The 18,084-nt window shown below is 39.0% G+C and overlaps 1 protein-coding gene across 14 annotated transcripts in view; it reads left to right on the top strand.

The window, feature by feature from the left end:
• The window catches only part of SYNE1 (spectrin repeat containing nuclear envelope protein 1), a 494,970-nt gene that overhangs the window by 88,211 nt on the left and 388,675 nt on the right, over nt 1-18,084 (top strand). For all 14 annotated transcript variants that reach the window (XM_040238711.1, XM_040238710.1, XM_040238708.1 and 11 more), the window contains one exon: nt 717-778. In XM_040238711.1, the coding sequence (XP_040094645.1) occupies nt 717-778 (62 nt within the window). The remainder of the gene's footprint in view (nt 1-716; nt 779-18,084) is intronic.

Here is an 18,084-nt window from a genome sequence, read left to right as displayed (position 1 = left end):
TGTTGAGTGATACGAGTTCTTTGTATATTTTGGATATTAACATCTTACGAGATACATCATTTGCAAATATCTTCTCCCATTCTGTAGGCAGCCTTTCTGTTTTGTTGATAGTTTCCTTCACTGTGCAAAAACTCCGCAGTTTGATATAGTCCCAATTGTTCACCTTTGCTTTTGTTTCCCTTGCCTAAGATGAGTATTAAAAACATGTTACTAAGACCAGTGCCCAGGAGCATGCTGCCTATGTTGTCTTCTGGATATTTACCTTTCGAGTCACCGTGGTAGAGACTGTGTCCTGTTTATCTGTCTGCATCCCATAGAAGTTAGTTTAAAAAAAAAAAACCCAGCTTATTGAGTTTAATTATTCAATGAGTTTTCAGAAAGTGAATGAAAATAAACATATGGCTAAAATTTTGCAAATTTTAAAGCATTTGCTGATGATTTTTTAAAAAAAATAGTCAAATTGCTTAATATATTTGGAGCTTTATTGATTTTTCCTTCAAGATCATAATTGGCAAGATGAATTACAAGATAAAATAATCAATATATATTATTATAGATAATTAGGGTTTCCCTGATGGCTCAGTTGTAAAGAATCTGTCTTATATATAACATATATATTATATATAATAATCATTTCTAGAATTGTGTGACTATGAATTTTTTCATGATACAACTTTCTGACTTGTTATCTAACCAGATAATTCTTTTTCTTCTAGATGAACAAGAGATAGTACAAAAACGTACTTTCACAAAATGGATCAACTCTCATCTGGCCAAGGTAAATAAAACTCCCCAGAGTTCTATGTTTATTTAGTTTGAGCCAATAAATCATTAAATTCACAGTATAAAATAGCACTTCCATGATCATTGTCACTCTTAACTAGTCAGTGTTGGCAGTCCTACGAATTTGATTGTCACCTAAGTGTGGCATTTGCTAACCTTGCCTTTAGATGATCAACAGATAACCAGAGTAAAGAGCAGTTACTTCACGTCAATTCCATGAATCCTGATGGAATATTTCATCCACTTCTTTCTTCTGAATTAACCTGTGTGCCATACCAGAAGGAGAATTCATGCTAGATTTTTGTTTGTATTTGTTTCTATTTGGAACAGAAAGAAACAATGAATGGTCTACCCTGAGCAGAGAATTTAATCTGAAGAGATTGTAATGGTGTCTAGATTCCCCTCTCAAGTGCTTTTATAGAGAAGTAGCTATGGGGTCAGGACACTACAAAGACTAATCATTCTGAGATTATGCATACTGATGTTGGATGGTGTCAGGCAACTATGTATTCATTCATTGTAATTATTTTGAACATAAGTACTAATGTAAAACAAATTCCCAGGTAGGTACATTACAATAAAATTAATCTCTTATAATGTTGGTGAACAACTGTATGAACCAAAAAACACTGCATTTGTAAAAATAATGTCGATGATACAATGATTTTCTCTGTTCAGTTAGAGGATCTTTGCTGAGGTGCTTACCTGTAGAGTTCAAGGTATAATCCTATTAATATGAGCAATTTTTGACTGGGGACTTCCCCCAAAGCTTCTTTTATCATTCAGAAGCAAAACACGACAACTAATTTCAGTGGTATGGTACACATTTACTGCTTACTGTGTGTCTCTGCTAGGCTTTGGAGACAGGAAGGAAGATTGTAAAACACTTTCTCAGGCCTTGGGAAGCTCACAGTCCAGCAAAAACTGGAGACTTGCACAACAGGTCTAGATACAGGATTCAATAGGCTTGTCTTTTCTAGGATCTCTCTCCAAAAACTTCTTGGTAAGATGGGAATTCTCTGGCCCAGTGGCTGCACCCAGAACCTGCCCTGTGACAAGGCACTGAAGGACTTTGGGGCCCATTTTCTCAGGCATAGGAGGGTGCCATCTCTCCATGGCCATTACTTACACTAGAGACTGGTCATCTTTTGCAAAATTCTTGCTTTTCCAAAATAAAAATAGAGTTATTGTTTTTTCATATTGTGAAATGGTTACATGCTTGTAAATCATTTTGATAATAGTCCTTAGAAAAATGTAATGAAAGTAAGTGAAAGTATTAGTCATTCAGTCATGTCTGACTCTTTGTGACCCCATGGACTGTAGCCTGTCAGGCTCTTCTATCCATGGAATTCTCCAGGCAAGAATACTGGAATGGGTAGCCATTCCCTTCTCCAGGGGACCTTCCAAACCCAGCGATCGAACCCGAATCTTCTGCACTGCCAGTGAACTCTTTACCATCTGAGCTACCAGGGAAGCCTAATGAAAGTAAAAATCACCTTAAATCCCACAATCCTGATGCAACCATTACTGAAGTATTGATCACTGGTTCCCTTCACATGGACATGCATCATTTCATGTAAATGCCTCTAGAGGACACTGTTCTGGATGCCTGACTTCACTCAGCACATCCTCCCATGTCAATAGATACAGAGTCATAGAAACATTTTAATGGCTGAATAACATTTTTATTATAAATATAATAAAATTATAATTACAAATTAGCTATAATAGTTGCCTAGTAATGATCGCTTAGATTGTTGCCAATTGGTTAATATTATATAAAATACCACAGTGAAAGTCCTTGGGTATGTATATATCTGTACTCTTGTGTTATTTTTTTCTACTTAGAATAAACTTCTAGAAGTAGGTGGATAGTCCACAAGTATACACATTTATGGGCTTCCCTGGTATCTCAGCTGATGAAGAATCTGCCTGCCATGCAGGAGACCCTTATTCAGTTCCTGGATTGGGAAGATCCCCTGGAGAAGGGATGGGCTCCCCACTGCAGTATTCACAGGCATCCCTCGTGGCTCAGACAGTAAAGAATCCACCTGCAGTGTGGGAGAACTCGGTTCGATACCTGGGTTGGGAACATCCCTCTGAGAGGGGCATGGCAACCCACTCCAATATTCTTACCTGAAGAATCTCCATGGATAGAAGAGCCTGACAGGCTACAGTCCATGGGGTCACAAAGAGTCAGACATGACTGAATGACTAATACTTTCACTTACTTTCATTACATTTTTCTAAGGACTATTATCAAAATGATTTACAAACATGTAACCATTTGTGGAGCCTGGAGGGCCACAGTCCGTGGTGTTGCAAAGAATCTGACATGACTGAGTACAGCACAGCACATGCACATTTATAAATTTAATAAATAACCAAGAACTTATGAGAATGCCTCTTTCCTCACACTATTAATAATCTTTAAGATTAGCAGTATTTTTAAATCTGAGTGGTGAAAAAGTTTTTAATTATTTTCATATTTATTTTTTAATGGAGTTGAATACCTTTGTGGGAGGTTTTAAAGCAGAATTCCTGAGATATACTTATTTACATACTGAATTCTTAAAAAGAGGTTAAAATCAGAATGTTGTGTGCCATGGCACACAGTATACAAAGGGCCTTTGTGGAGAGATTGTAGGCTAGGAGCTCATTTTCTACTTTACTTTTATCACCATTCTTTCATTGTTTCAAATTGCTTTGCATATTTTTGTGCTAAATGGGTATTAGAATACCAGTGTGTATCCTTTTCCATTCTTTTTCTTAGTCCTGCTAGGATACCTCGCTCCTGCTATTTCCTGTCTAAATATCTAAGTCCTACCTTTACTGTTTAGTGCAAACCTTTCTCATTCATGAAGTCATTTCTGACCACATGTGAAACAGTGAGCCAGGCCCCAGCAGATGCTCCAGAATATAAGCAGTTTCCCTGGCAACCATCCCCCAGCACCATCCCCCTGTCTTCTCTGCTATTCCTGCCTCTGGTTTGGTAGAATCTGAAATCTCAGCACTCCTCCAGAACCGGCAGCAGGAGGAGAAGTTCAGTGTCTTAACTAATTTCATACTATTTCATATCTTACCTTCCCAACAATGCTGTGAAATCTCTAAGATATGCTACTTATTGGAATTCACAGTGGAATATTACTTAGCCATAAAAAGAAACATTTAGGCCATTGGTAGAGGGGTGGATGGACCTAGAGTATATAGGTCATACAGAGTAAGTCAGAAAGAGAAAAATAAATATTATATATTAATGCGTGTATGTGGAATCTAGAAAAATGGTACAGATGAACCCATTTGCAGGAATAGAAATGCAGACATAGGAAGCAGATATGTGGACCCAGGAAGGGGAAGAAGGAGTGGGGTGAACTGAGAGGTTGGGATTGACATATATACACTATCATGTGTAAGTAAATAGCTAATGGGAAGCTGCTGTATAGCCCAGGGAGCTGGTGCTCCATGGTGAACTAGAGGGATGGCGTGAGGGTGAGGTGGGAGGGAGGTTTAAGGAGGAGGGGACATATGTGTACATATAGCTGATACACTTCGTTGTACAACAGAAGCTAACACAACATTGTAAAACAACTTATCAAAAAAAGAAACCGCAATAGCTCTGAGCACAACACTAAGCTCCGTTTGCTTAATAAAACAGCAACAGCAAAGAGTCTTTCTCTCTCCTTACTTTATGAGACTAGTAAAGACATCAATCACATGAAGAAAAATAACGATTAATTTCTGGCACTGTGCTAGGTGCTTAACCCAGGTTATTTTATAGCGAACTTCATCATACACCGGGTGGTTGGTGCTGCTGAGGTTTTAATGCAGATGTAAGCCTGAAGTCCACTTGGTTTCCCTACTTTACACCATTTTATGTTGATGGCATCATTTGGAAAGACCCAGAAAATTGCTATCTCCACAACTACTCCGTTAGAAACTTACTACCATAGAGACTTTGTTTTTGTTTTCTCCTCTGTTCTTGTTATTTTTTGTTTTCCTGTCTCTTGACAACTGAAACAGTGATGCCGATACTTGTTATCCAGAACTTATCTATAGTGACAGCATAGTATTTTGCCAAAACCACAGCTTCTTTGGAAAATATTTTCCTTTTTATGATTCACTCATAGTTGGAAAACATTTTGAAAATCAAATCTGACCCCATGACCCTGCTTTGACACTCGAGAGTTTTAGGAGAGCTACAGAGTGCCTGTTTATGTCTGTGACTGTCTTGGCAGCTGATGCCATGGTTCCTTGTTCACCCTTCTCTCTCGTCCCCACCCTCTGCTCACCTTTATCCCTATCTGAGTTTCCTCCTGTCTGAGTTTCCCCCAGGCTTGTTTCTCACTCATTCTCCCTCCCACCCTGCTCCCATTTCTGTGTCACCTCCATCTCTCCCACCCTATCTCCTCCTCCATCGCACCTCCACCCAACTCCCTTCCATCTGTATCTCAATCCCCAGTCCCTGCTTTATCCCCATTTCCATCTCTATTTCTCTCTGCATCCCTTCTCTGTAAAAAAAAAAAAATATATATATATATATATATATATATATATGCAACCTAGGCTTCATAGTATGGTTGAAATCACCATACATATCCACCCAAATTTAAATGGAAACACACAGTTCCCTCCCCAATGCAATGTGCTCACTTGCTTCTGAGACTAATGCCTTTCTTGCAACAGAAGCAGGATCAGGTTCATATCTTTGATCTGGCCTCTGGACATTGTAGGGCTTCTCTGGTGGCTCAGCCAGTAAAGAATCTGCCTGCCATGCGGGAGACCTGGGTTCGATCCCTGAGTTGGGAAGATCCCCTGGAGAAGAGAAAGGCTACCCACTGCAGTATTCTGGCCTGGAGAATTCCATAGGACTATATAGTCCATGGGGTCGCAAAGAGTCGGACACGAATGAGCGACTTTCACTTTCACTTTCTGGACATTGTGTCACTTTTCCTGTTGTCTCTGTGAGAAGGCTTCCTCCCAAAGCCATTGTGTGATGCTGGAGTGTGTCCGTCAGGCTGTCACCCCAGGTGTGGACAACACGCACCTGTACAGACACACAGACACACACACCTTAGTTCCCTGGGTTCCACAGAAGCATGTATCATGCCCAGAGTCTTATTAAGTCTCCTGTGAAAGCAGCTTCTTAGATTTTTGGTTCTCAGCTCCTGCTTACCCTTTTGTCCTCCTTGTTTTATTTTTTAAATAAAGTATAGTTGCTTTATTGGGGTATAGTTGCTTTACAGTGTTGTGCTAATTTCTGCTATACAACGAAGTGAATCAACCATAGGTTTACATGGACCCTCCTCCCTTTGGATCTCCTCCTCCAATCCTCACACCCCATCCACCTAGGTCACAGAGCACTGAGCTGATCTCCCTTTGCTATACGGCAGGTTCCCATAGCTATCTGTTTTACCTTTTAATGATACATAGATATCTTCCCTAGCCTCTGGTTTCCAGTCGTAGAGCAGGCCCCAAACCATACTTAGAATAAAAATATTTCTCATTAGAGAAGGAACCACAGAGAGGCAATTTGATCCGCCTCGAGGTCTTTTCTTATCCTCTAGAGATTCAGGAGCCAACTTCTCTTCTTCCTTCTTGCTTATTAAATACCAAAGGCCAGTAGTTTGTCCTGTAACTGACAGTCTGCTCCAAGGATGGAGCCCTAATTGCTGTCAGCCTTGAAACGACCTGGTGTTTTGTAATTTGTTGGGTCAGGTTGAGTCCAGTTTGGTGTACTGTTTGTGTTCATTTACTTTGTCCAGTAAATATGCAGCCGGCTTAGACCTGATATTAGTCAACTGTGGCCACAGACTATGTGGCTTAAACCAGGAAAATTTATTTCTTGAAATTCTGGAGACTGGGAAGTTCAAGATCGGTGTGTCGACAAATTCAGTTCCCAGTTCTCTAAAAATGAGAAAGGAGAAAAGTGCTAAGTTGGAAGGAAAAAGAAAAGTTTCGACTTTTTTCTGGAATGCAAGTTGTAAATATTTTGCAGGATCTCTATTGTCTGAGAGATTGTATACAAGTCATGAGGATTTTTATGGATTTAAACTAGGATGATAAACCATCTCACCCTAAATTCTGTGATAATGTCTTACTACTATAGTGCCTTCTTTAAAAGGCAAAGTTTTATAGTTTGTTTAAGCAACTAAACAAAAATAAATAAAACTTTTATTTTAAAGAACAATTTACAAGACTTCTTATTTAGAAAGAAAGCTTTGTGTGTCAATTATATTTCAATAAATTGGAAAAAAATGATTGTATCTATTTTCTCAAAACCTTTTTTGGAAATTGACCTTTTCCAAAAACAGGTGGTGACGGGTTTAAGAGCTGTAATGTTGAATTGAGAAGCAAGAAAATTTCCTCTTCTGTCCTATGGTCATTTAGTCTTGGCTACACGGGAGATGTTCAAAAGATGCTTCATGGACATGAATTTGGGGAGGCTTTTTATTTCAGTTTTGTTCTAGGCTGCTTTTCTCAGTTGCAAATAAGTAAAGTAATTACTGCTAATTAAATAAAAGAATAAACTCTTTCATGGATGACATTTTATTCGATTGTAAAATTCTTTATAAATATTTTGACAAGAGTATGAAGTGATAGGGTGCAAATGAAAGAGCAATCTGTTTTCAAAAAGCATGCTTTTCTCAAAACAAAATTTTTATTAAAAGTAAGAAAAAACCTGATAATTTTCTGTAGATTGTTCAAATTTGTGGATACAATTATCAGTTTTTTAACAAATATTTGCTGTTTTCAAATTGAACACTATGCTTTTGTGATTATGCTAAACATCACAAACTGTCGATACAGTGTGATATAACATTAGCAAATGTTAGTGAATTCTGTTTATTTTATATACCTGGTCATTCCTTTCAGGAAGGGAGTTTCATATTTAAACATGGACCCTATAATTTTCTTCCTTTTTAAGAAGAAACCTCTTTATGTTTTGTCTGCTCTGTTAGTGAAAGAAGGTAGGGTATTTGTTTTTTAATTAGCCCAATATCAATCCATGTAATAGTTTTTCAAAGTTAGATCCTGATTCCGCGCTAGCTATCACCACTCATTGCTAAATATCTTTCTAAATTTCAGGGCCGCTCTTCATTGAACTCTTATCCATGTGCCAATTACTGTGCCTTAGCTACTTTATCTTTTCTTTAAATCTCACAACAACAATCAAATAAAAGTGTTTTTTTCACCACGTTATAGATTGTGAGCCCGAAACTTAGAATTAGTTAATAAGCGCAAGGTCATATAACAAGTAGGTGGAAAACTAGATTTCAGTCCCACGACTACAAAGTTTGGGCGCTAATCACTGTGTTATATGCCCATGCTTCATTTGATGAACTATTCATGTAGCAAATACCTTTAAAGTACCTCTTATGTGCTACAGATTGTGGGTACTATGGTGAACAAAAACAGCTATAATCCACGCTATCATGGAACTGACGGTGTAGCAGAGAAGACAGCAATTATAGACGTGTGTGTGTGTGTGTGTGTGAAATCCCACGAGTGGGGAAGTCAAGGGTGTTAGGGAGCACAGGGCAATTACAACCAACCACTCAAGTAACCTGATGGAGGGCCTTAGGTTTTCAGAGGAAGAAACATCTGGAACCTGAGAAATGTCTTGAGATTGGATAGGTAAAGGAGCTAATGTTTTCAAAAGTTTAGGGTAAAAAAGAGCTTGGTACAGTAAAGGAAATGGAGGAAGCTCAGAATACCTGCAAATACAGGTTCCAGAGATGGGTTGGCAACAGAGAGAACTGAGACTCAATCGAAGGTCAGCCGTTAAACGGGTTCAGATGCTATGTTATGGGCACTGGGACACATTAAAGAATCTTAGGAAAAAGGAATGGTCACTCTGGGCTAAACCCCTCTCTCAATCTCCTTCTCTCTCTCTTTCTCCCTCCCTCCCTCCTTTATTCTCCCTCTCCTCTCTCTCTCCTACCCCCTCTCTCATTTCCCCACACCCTCTCACATATACAAGTAAAAGTGAAGTTGGAGTGAACTTGCAGTAAGTCAGATGAGAGGTGAGGATACTCTGGACTGAAACAGTGCCTGGGGAATGGAGGAAAGTGGATGTATTGAAAAGTGTTATCCAGGGGTGGATTTGATACAATCGAGTCATTCCTGAGAAGGTTCAGGGAGAAGGAGTCAAGAATGACTTCTAAATTTCTGTCTTGAGCAAATGATTAGGATCATTCACAAAGACAGAGAATATAAGAGACTTTGGGGGAAAGCTAATGGGTTCAACTACAATTCAGTTCAGTTCAGTTGATTAGTTGTGTCTGACTCTTTGTAACCCCATGAATCGCATCACGCAAGGCCTCCCTGTTCATCACCAACTCCCAGAGTTCGCTCAGATTCACGTCCATCGAGTCAATGATGCCATCCAGCCATCTCATCCTCGGTCGTCCCCTTCTCCTCCTGCCCCCATCCCTCCCAGCATCAGAGTCTTTTCCAATGAGTCAACTCTTCGCATGAGGTGGCCAAAGTACTGGAGTTTCAGCTTTAGCATCATTCCTTGCAAAGAAATCCCAGGGCTGATCTCCTTCAGAATGGACTGGTTGGATCACCTTGCAGTTCAAGGGACTCTCAAGAGTCTTCTCCAACACCACAGTTCAAAAGCATCAATTCTTCAGTGCTCAGCCTTTTCACAGTCCAACTCTCACATCCATACATGACCACAGAAAAAACCATAGCCTTGACTAGATGGACCTTAGTCGGCAAAGTAATGTCTCTGCTTTTGAATATGCTATCTAGGTTGGTCATAACTTTTCTTCCAAGGAGTAAGCGTCTTTTAATTTCATGGCTGCAGTCACCATCTGCAGTGATTTTGGAGCCCCCCAAAATAAAGTCTGACACTGTTTCCACTGTTCTCCCATCTATTTCCCATGAAGTGATGGGACCAGATGCCATGATCTTCGTTTTCTGAATGTTGAGCTATAAGCCAACTTTTTCACTCTCCTCTTTCACTTTCATCAAGAGGCTTTTTAGTTCTTCTTCACTTTCTGCCATAAGGGTGGTGTCATCTGCATATCTGAGGTTATTGATATTTCTCCTGGCAATCTTGATTCCAGCTTGTGCTTCTGCCAGCCCAGCGTTTCTCATGATGTACTCTGCATAGAAGTTAAATAAGCAGGGTGACAATATATAGCCTTGATGTACTCCTTTTCCTATTTGGAACCAGTCCATTGTTCCATGTCCAGTTCTAACTGTTGCTTCCTGACCTGCAAACAGATTTCTCAAGAGGCAGGTCAGGTGGTCTGGTATTCCCATCTCTCTCAGAATTTTCCACAGATGGAGAAATTAACTTGGTAGAGATGGACCCATTTGATTTGGCAATTCGGAAGTCATTAGCCATCACTGGGAGTGACCAAGTCATGGCAGAAAGCCAACTCTAGCAAACTGATGAGTAAACGAGAGGGGAAGATGCTGGGATCTGAGTGTGTATCACATGTTCAAGAGTATTAGCTAAAGTAGAACATAGCATCTGGTAAGAGCTGTTTCAATAAAGAGTGGCCCTAAGCGTGTGTTTATGGAAGGGAAAGCTCAAGAACTGGTAGAGAGGGATAGGCTGATAAAGAAAGAAGACAAGAGTATTTTAAGACACCAGTCTCCTGAGGAGGCATGGTGGGGAGAAAATCTGGAGCTCAGGTAGAGGTTGGATATTTCCACAGAGATAAAGAATACTTCCACCAAAGTCCCCATCTCTGAGGCCAGAGTGGTGATGGAGGGAGGGTGTGGATGTGCCCAAGTTTGAGATGGGGGAGAGAGAAGCACAGAGTAGGGTGGACTTGAATTTGAGGAGATTCCCACCTGAAGACTGCATGCAGGTTTTTTAGGTCTAATACAATAGTCTACCTTTCTGAGCAGACGAATTTTTGAAAAACTTTTTTTTTTTTTTTTACTTTACAATACTGTATTGGTTTTACCATACCTTGACATGAATCCGTCATGAGTGTACATGAGTTCCCAACCCTGAACCCCCCTCCCACCTCCCTCCCCATATCATCTCTCTGGGTCATCCCCGTGCACCAGCCCCAAGCATCTTGTATCCTGTATCGAACCTAGACTGGCGATTCATTTCTTACATGATAGTATACATGTTTCAATGCCATTCTCCCAAATCATCCTATCCTCTCCCTCTTCCACAGAGTCCAAAAGTCTGTTCTATACATCTGTGTCTCTTTTGCTGTCTCGCATACAGGGTTATCATTACCATCTTTCTAAATTACATATATATGTGTTAGTATACTGTATTGCCTGGAAAAGGAAATGGCAACCCACTCCAGTGTTCTTGCCTGGAGAATCCCAGGGACGGGGGAGCCTGGTGGGCTGCCATCTCTGGGGTTGCACAGAGTCAGACACGACTGAAGCGACTTAGAAGGCAGGCAGGCAGGCAGCATACTGTATTGGTGTTTTTCTTTCTGGCTTACTTCACTCTGTATAATCGGCTCCAGTTTCATCCACCTCATTAGAACTGATTCAAATGTATTCTTTTTAATGGCTGAGTAATACTCCATTGTGTATATGTACCACAGCTTTCTTATCCATTCATCTGCTGATGGACATCTAGGTTGCTTCCATGTCCTGGCTATTATAAACAGTGTTGCAATGAACATTGGGGTACACGTGTCTCTTTCAATTCTGGTTTCCTCGGTGTGTATGCCCAGCGGTGGGTAAACCGACAGTTAAAATGTCCTATACAGAGTGAAGTAAGTCAGAAATAGAAAAACAGATATCGTATATTAACACATGTATATGGAATCTACAAAAACTGTACTGATGAACCTATTTGCAGAGTGGGAATAGAGACACACATGCAGAGAACAGACTTTGGACACAGCAGGGGAAGGAGAGATGGGAAGAACTAAGAGAGTAGCACTGAAGCCTATAGATTATCATATCCATATGCACTACATTACATCACATATACATTATCGTATGTAACGGGAAGTTGCTGTATAGCACAGGGAACTCAACTTGGTGCTCTGTGACAACCTAGAAGGGTGGAATGGGGTAGGGAGTAGGGGGAGGTTTAAAAGGGAAGGGGCATGTATAAACTTATGCTGACTCATGTTAATGTATGGCAGAAGCCAGCACAATATTGTAAAGCAGTTATCCTCCAATTAAAAATAAATTTAAAAAAAGAACTAAATAAATATGTTCTTTCACATTTTAAAATGTGTCTATCATGGCGAATTTCTAAATTTTAAGCAAGATTCAAAAGCTATTGTATAGTGTCACATTGGCTCACAAAGATACCAGTTTAAAATGTGTTTTCCAAAAGTATCTCCCCTGAAGTTTTACTTTTAATTAGAAAAAGATAGTATAAATAATCTTAAAATTAACATTGGCTACACTCTGTTATCAAATGGTTATAGTTTCACTTTTCTGTAAATTTGTCAAATGGAATAGAATGTTATATCTGTATTTAAATACCTTGGATCCATTGTTTATGATATATGGCTTTGAAATAAATATATGGTTTGACAGTAAGTCCTTTGGGAAGAAAGATAGCCATGAAACAGCCATTGTTTCATGTTTCTATGAAAGGAGCATCTCTTTCAGGATGCCATAAACAACCCACTCCACATCTGCCAGCGTTAGATCTAAGGGGCGGTGAAGGGTAGGAACTGAAGTACCAACTCTCGGATGACCTCAGTCACAAGCATCTTCTAGCTTTTTAGATGAGCTGGGAAAAAAAAAGCATGCAAACATTATTTACATTCTGTGTGAGTTTGCCATAACAACGTGCAACATACTGGGTACCTTCAAATGAGAAATTTATTATCTCACTGTCCTCAAGGTTAGGCAGCCATGCCACCCTCTGAGACTCTGGGCAGAATTCTTTGACTCTTCCTCGCCTCAGGTGGTGGCCTGGAGTATATGGGATTCCTTAGTTTGCAGGTGCATTAGTCCAATCTCTGCCCCCGTGCCTGTGTGAGACAGTGTCCAAATTTCCTCTTTATATAAAGACATTGGTCATATTGGATTAGGACCCCCCCCCCGCCATGACCTCATTTTATCTTTATCACTTTTCTAAAGATCCCATTTCCAAATAAAACCACATCCTAAGGTACCTGGGGTTTAGACTTCCATGTATCGTGGAGGGAGCACAGTTCAACCCTTAATAGGTTCTATTAAGAGCACATTTTGAGACCAAGTCAAATACGTAGACTCCTTTTAAAGGAACACTTCTGACACTCCATGCTTTTTAATAATCCATACTAGTAATGACTTCGATTGACATCCTCACAGACATAAAATATCACTTCAGGGCTGCTTTTGTTCTTCTTCAGTTGTCTTTCCACCACTGGTATTAAAAGATAACATGGAAATGTTCAAAATTGAAATTTGATCCTTCGGTTTCTTGTACTCACTTTGGTGGGACTATTAATGAACTAAGATGAGGAGATTAAAGAGACAAAGAGGAAAAAGCAAATGTAATAATACACCCCAGAAACAATTCTTTAGTTGATTTTGTAAAACTAGTTTGGTAATCCTAAACATACTGATAAATTGTTTCCAAATATGCAACTAAAAGATTAAAAAGAAAATCATCATTTCAAAATAAATGGCATTTATTAAGAGTTGGATATGACTGAGCAACCAATGTTTTGGGCTCCCCTGGTGGCTCAGACAGGAAAGAATCTGTCTGCAGTGTGGAAGCCCAGGGTTCTATCCCTGGGTTGGGAAGATCCCCTGAAGAAGGGAATGGCAACCCACTCCAATATTCTTGCTTGGAGAATTCCATGGAAAGAGGAGCCTGGAGGGCTACAGTCCATGGGATTGCAAAGAATGGGACATGACTGAGCAACTAACATTAACACTAATTTGTTAATAACAGATGTAGACATAGCAAAGTTTATGCAGATTGCCAAATGTTTTGATAATGTTTATCAAAGTTCCCTCTTTTAGAAATATTTTTTCTTAATACATTTATTTGATACATATTTTAAAATGTTATTTGGTGTGCTTAGCAAGATTCTAGATACTGAGACTGCAACAGCGAACGAAACAGGAGGAGTAACCCTTTCACTATGATGCTTTTATCCCATTTGGGGAGATGGACAGAAGAGAAAGAAAATAGCTCTTCTGTTGAGAATAAACTGAAGAGGACACAGGATGAAGGAAGGGGATAAGACAGGAGATTGTTGGGTCATTTAGGTGAGAGAGGACTGGCTTGGACCAAGGTCATAGCTGTGGAGGTGGTAAGAAATGGCTGGATTCTGGGTGAACTTTGAAAATAAAATCAACAATTTGTTGATGGATTAGCTGTGGAGTATGAACAGAGATGGGTAAAGGATAACTACAGCTTCATCCTGAATAAAACAAATAACTTGAGGAGTATGCTTCTTTTAAACTATATAATGAAAAAGAAAGATTATATGTGAAAGTTGTTAAGAGTAGTTTTTCAAGCAGATTTAAAGTTGAGCCGGAGGGCAAAATTATTGCCTTTGGGATATTTATTCCAAATAATATTAAATAATTAAGGAAATGGAAATATTTATGCTATCTGTCATAGGAAGCAGCAAAGAATGGGAACTATCTTCTCATTTTTGCCAAACAGAAGTGGAAAATAATCACAATAGTGCTGTTATAAAGGGAGAGAAGGATAAACAGATTATGCATAACATTTTTTTAAATTACTTCACTTTGTTTCTGGAGATATTGGTAATGTCTAATTAGATTTTCTGAATAAGATGACAGAACCTTTTAGATGTTGGATTAATTTTCTCTGGCTCCTGTCAGTGGTTATAGTCACAGTTTTACTCATCTAGTCCAGCGGTTTCTGCATTTTTAGACAGTTTTGTGTGGTGGGCTTCTTGCCAGCCACTGGGGGTAACTTGCTCCATGTCTGCAGGTCAACCTCACTTCCCTTCCCACTCTCTTCTCTGTTCCTGTTGTTTAGTTTGTTGTCCCTGCCCATCAGATAACCGGCAGAGCATGTGAACATGCTCGACTGGTCCTGGGATGGGATATCTCCCCATGCCCTGTTTCTCAGCCTGTCATATAGCTCCCACCTGGAACTCATATAAACCAGAGGCGGGAGTGATTCATCTCAGTCGCTGTAGAAATGAGAAGCCTTTGTGTAAACAGAAGCATTGAGGTACACAGAATACACCTTGAGACCCAGCCTTTGCTTTCAGACGTCTTTATATACTGCACAGAAGGCCATCTGGGGAATATCTCAGGCTATGATTCCACATCATGGTCAGCAAGCCTGATCGTGCCCAGCAGCATGTGTGTTTCAACTGGAGTGAAGCATTATCTGTGCTCCAGACTTTTCCTTCAGGTCTTTTCCAGTTCAGTTTTGTTGGTATCACTAGATATGTAGAAATCATGCATTTTAAAGCCTGAGATATGTATTTAGCAATTTAAAGTAAAATGCTATAAGTTTTATATTATTAAATGCACAGACATGGCCACAGGGGAACATGGTGTGAGTGGGGCTGATTTGTGTCTATTCCAACGTATATGGTTGATTTGTGTCCATTCCAGTATTTCTATACATTTCAAAATGATCACTGCAATAATCTAGTGTTACCATAAAAAGACATGATGCAGTTATCAACTGTTTTCCTCACACTGTGCATTTCACACATGTGACTCATTTATTTTGTAAATAGAAGTTTGTACCTCTTATGCTCCTTCACCTATTTTTCTCCTTCCCAAAACCCCCTTCCCTCTTGCAGCCACCTGTTTGTTCTGTATATCTGTGAATCTGTTTCTGTTTTGTTGTTTTTTTTCATTTGTTTTTGTTTTAAGATTTCACTTGTAAGTGAAATCATACAGTATCTGTATTTCTCTGTCTGATTTATTTCACTCAACATAATACTCTCTGGATCCATCCATGTTGTCCTAAATGGAAAAAAAAGTCATCATTTTTATGGCTGAGTAATATTCCATTGTATATTTATCACATCTTAATTCGTCTCTTGATGGCACAGACTAGAATAAATAATTCTAGGATGTGTATTGAAAGACAAAAGACTCTGAATAGTCCAAACAATCCGAGAAAGAACAAAACTGGAGGCATCGTACGCTCTGATTTCAAACTATACTACAAAGCTACAGTAATCAAAACAGTATGCCACTGGCACAAAAACAGACACATAGATTAATAGAACAGAATAGACAGCCCATGAATTTGAGCAAACTCTGGGAGATAGTGAAGGACAGGGAAGGCTGGCCTGCTGCAGTCCACAGGGTAACAAAGAGTTGGACATGACCTAGCAATTGAACACACACACACACACAGAGCCCATGAATTAATGCACATTTCTATAGGAAATTAAAATATGATAAAGGAGGTAAGGATATACAATGGAAGAATGACAGCTACTTCAATAAATAGTTTTGAGAAAACTGGACAGCTACATGCAAAAAAATCAAATTGGACTACTTTCTCATGTCATACATGAAAATAAATCCAAAATGGATTAAAAGCCTAAATATAAAACTTGAAATCATAAGATTTCTAGAAGAAAACATAGGCAATCCACTCACTGACATATTCTTAGTAGGGTTTTTTGGTGTTTTTTTTTTTGATATGTCTCCTTGGACAAGGGAGACAAAAGCAAAAGTAAACAAATGGGACTATATCAAACTAAAAATCCTTTGTATTGTGAAGGAAATGATCAACAAAATGAAAAGATCAACTACTGAATGGGAGAAGATACTTGCAAGTGACATATCTGAGAGGGGGTTAATATCCAAAATATACAAAGAACTCATACAACTCAATATCCAAAAAACAACATGATTGAAAAATGGCTAGAGGATCTGAATAGATGTTTCCCAAATAAGACATACACGTTGCTAGCAGGCATGTGACAAGATGCTCAACATCGCTAATCAAGGAAATGCAGATCAAAATCACGATGAAATATCACCTCACACCTGTCAGAATGGCAATTATGATTTCTATATGGTTTTGAAAATGTGAGAATTCCTTAAATTTTCATTTCATAACAAGTAGTTATGCCTTTTTTCCTCAAAATTATTCTCATATTCCTTTTTCTCTTCAGTATTGCAACTTGCTGAAAGTGAAAGTTTCTCAGTCATGTCTGACTCTGCAACCCCATGGACTATACAGTCCATGGAATTCTCCAGGCCAGAATACTGGAATGGGTAGCCTTTCCTTTCTCCAGGGGATCTTCCCAACCCAGGGATTGAACCCAAGGCAATTTTCTAGGGACATAAAATAAACATGTGGCTTAGCAAATATGATCTTCCTATATGAGTGAAAATATGAAAGTAATGGTAGGTAAGGATTAAGCATGTACTAGCACTTATAGACTAGTAAATGGTCACAAGTTATTCTCATACACACAGTGACAGAGAGTAGATTTATTTTTCCCCAATATAGGCAATGCTCAGTAAAAGTTATGCCAAAGATCCCTGTGTTTTCTCAGACTTCATAAAGTTGAAGGAGAACTATTTGGTCTCCTTTCTTTAAGTTCTAAGAGTAAAGGAATAGAGCTCACTGTATGAAATTAAAGGGGCCACAAAAATAAAGGAGGAGGAGGAAAAAATTAGAGAAAAATACTCTGTGGGATCTGTTCCACTCAGGAGTTAACTACCGAGGGCACAGCCAGGATGTGCCTTTTCCCTGAGTTTCAGAGACTTTAGACAATCCTCTGACAGCCAAAACTTAGGGCTTAAGCCTAGTTTGAGGAGAGCTTCTAGAATGGAGTAGCCACAGAAGCCAAGTACCTCTTTCTCTTTTTTTGTTTCCTCCATCTCCCTCTCCCCTCAGTCAGTACATTCCATTCTTTGAGATTCATCATGAATCTCAGATTCATCATGAGTATCTGTAGAATATCTAAATGTGATTTCCAGAGCAAAGAGTATAGTATTTCCAAACACTATACAAAACTAAGAGCTTATTGTAATTTTATCTTAATAAAAAATAGATAGCTATGATCTTAAAATGTGCCTGGTAGATTTCTGTCTAGTGCTTGAAACTGTACATTGTCAAGCTGTCGGGACAAACCACATTATCTCTATTTTCCATTAAGTCAGGCTCCGGTGAATTACCCTCATTTCTATCTCTTCTTTTTGGCCTCTAGTACCATGACCTGAATCCTACAAAGAAATCAGATTGATGCTGTGAATACTTATATATATATATATATGACAAGAGAGGCATTTTAGATGAGAGGTTTTCTATTAAAAGATTGTTTCAAAAGTAAATGCACTGTTGTCAGGATAGTAAAGGTTCCCTCTAGTTGACCATTTGCTATAGATAATGGTACTTCATACAAAATGGGAGAGCAAAACTTGTCCAATAATTGC

The sequence above is a fragment of the Oryx dammah genome, unplaced genomic scaffold, assembly GCF_014754425.2.
Source record: "Oryx dammah isolate SB20612 unplaced genomic scaffold, SCBI_Odam_1.1 HiC_scaffold_4, whole genome shotgun sequence".
Lineage (NCBI taxonomy): Eukaryota > Metazoa > Chordata > Mammalia > Artiodactyla > Bovidae > Oryx > Oryx dammah.
This window is presented reverse-complemented; position numbering and strand designations above follow the sequence as displayed.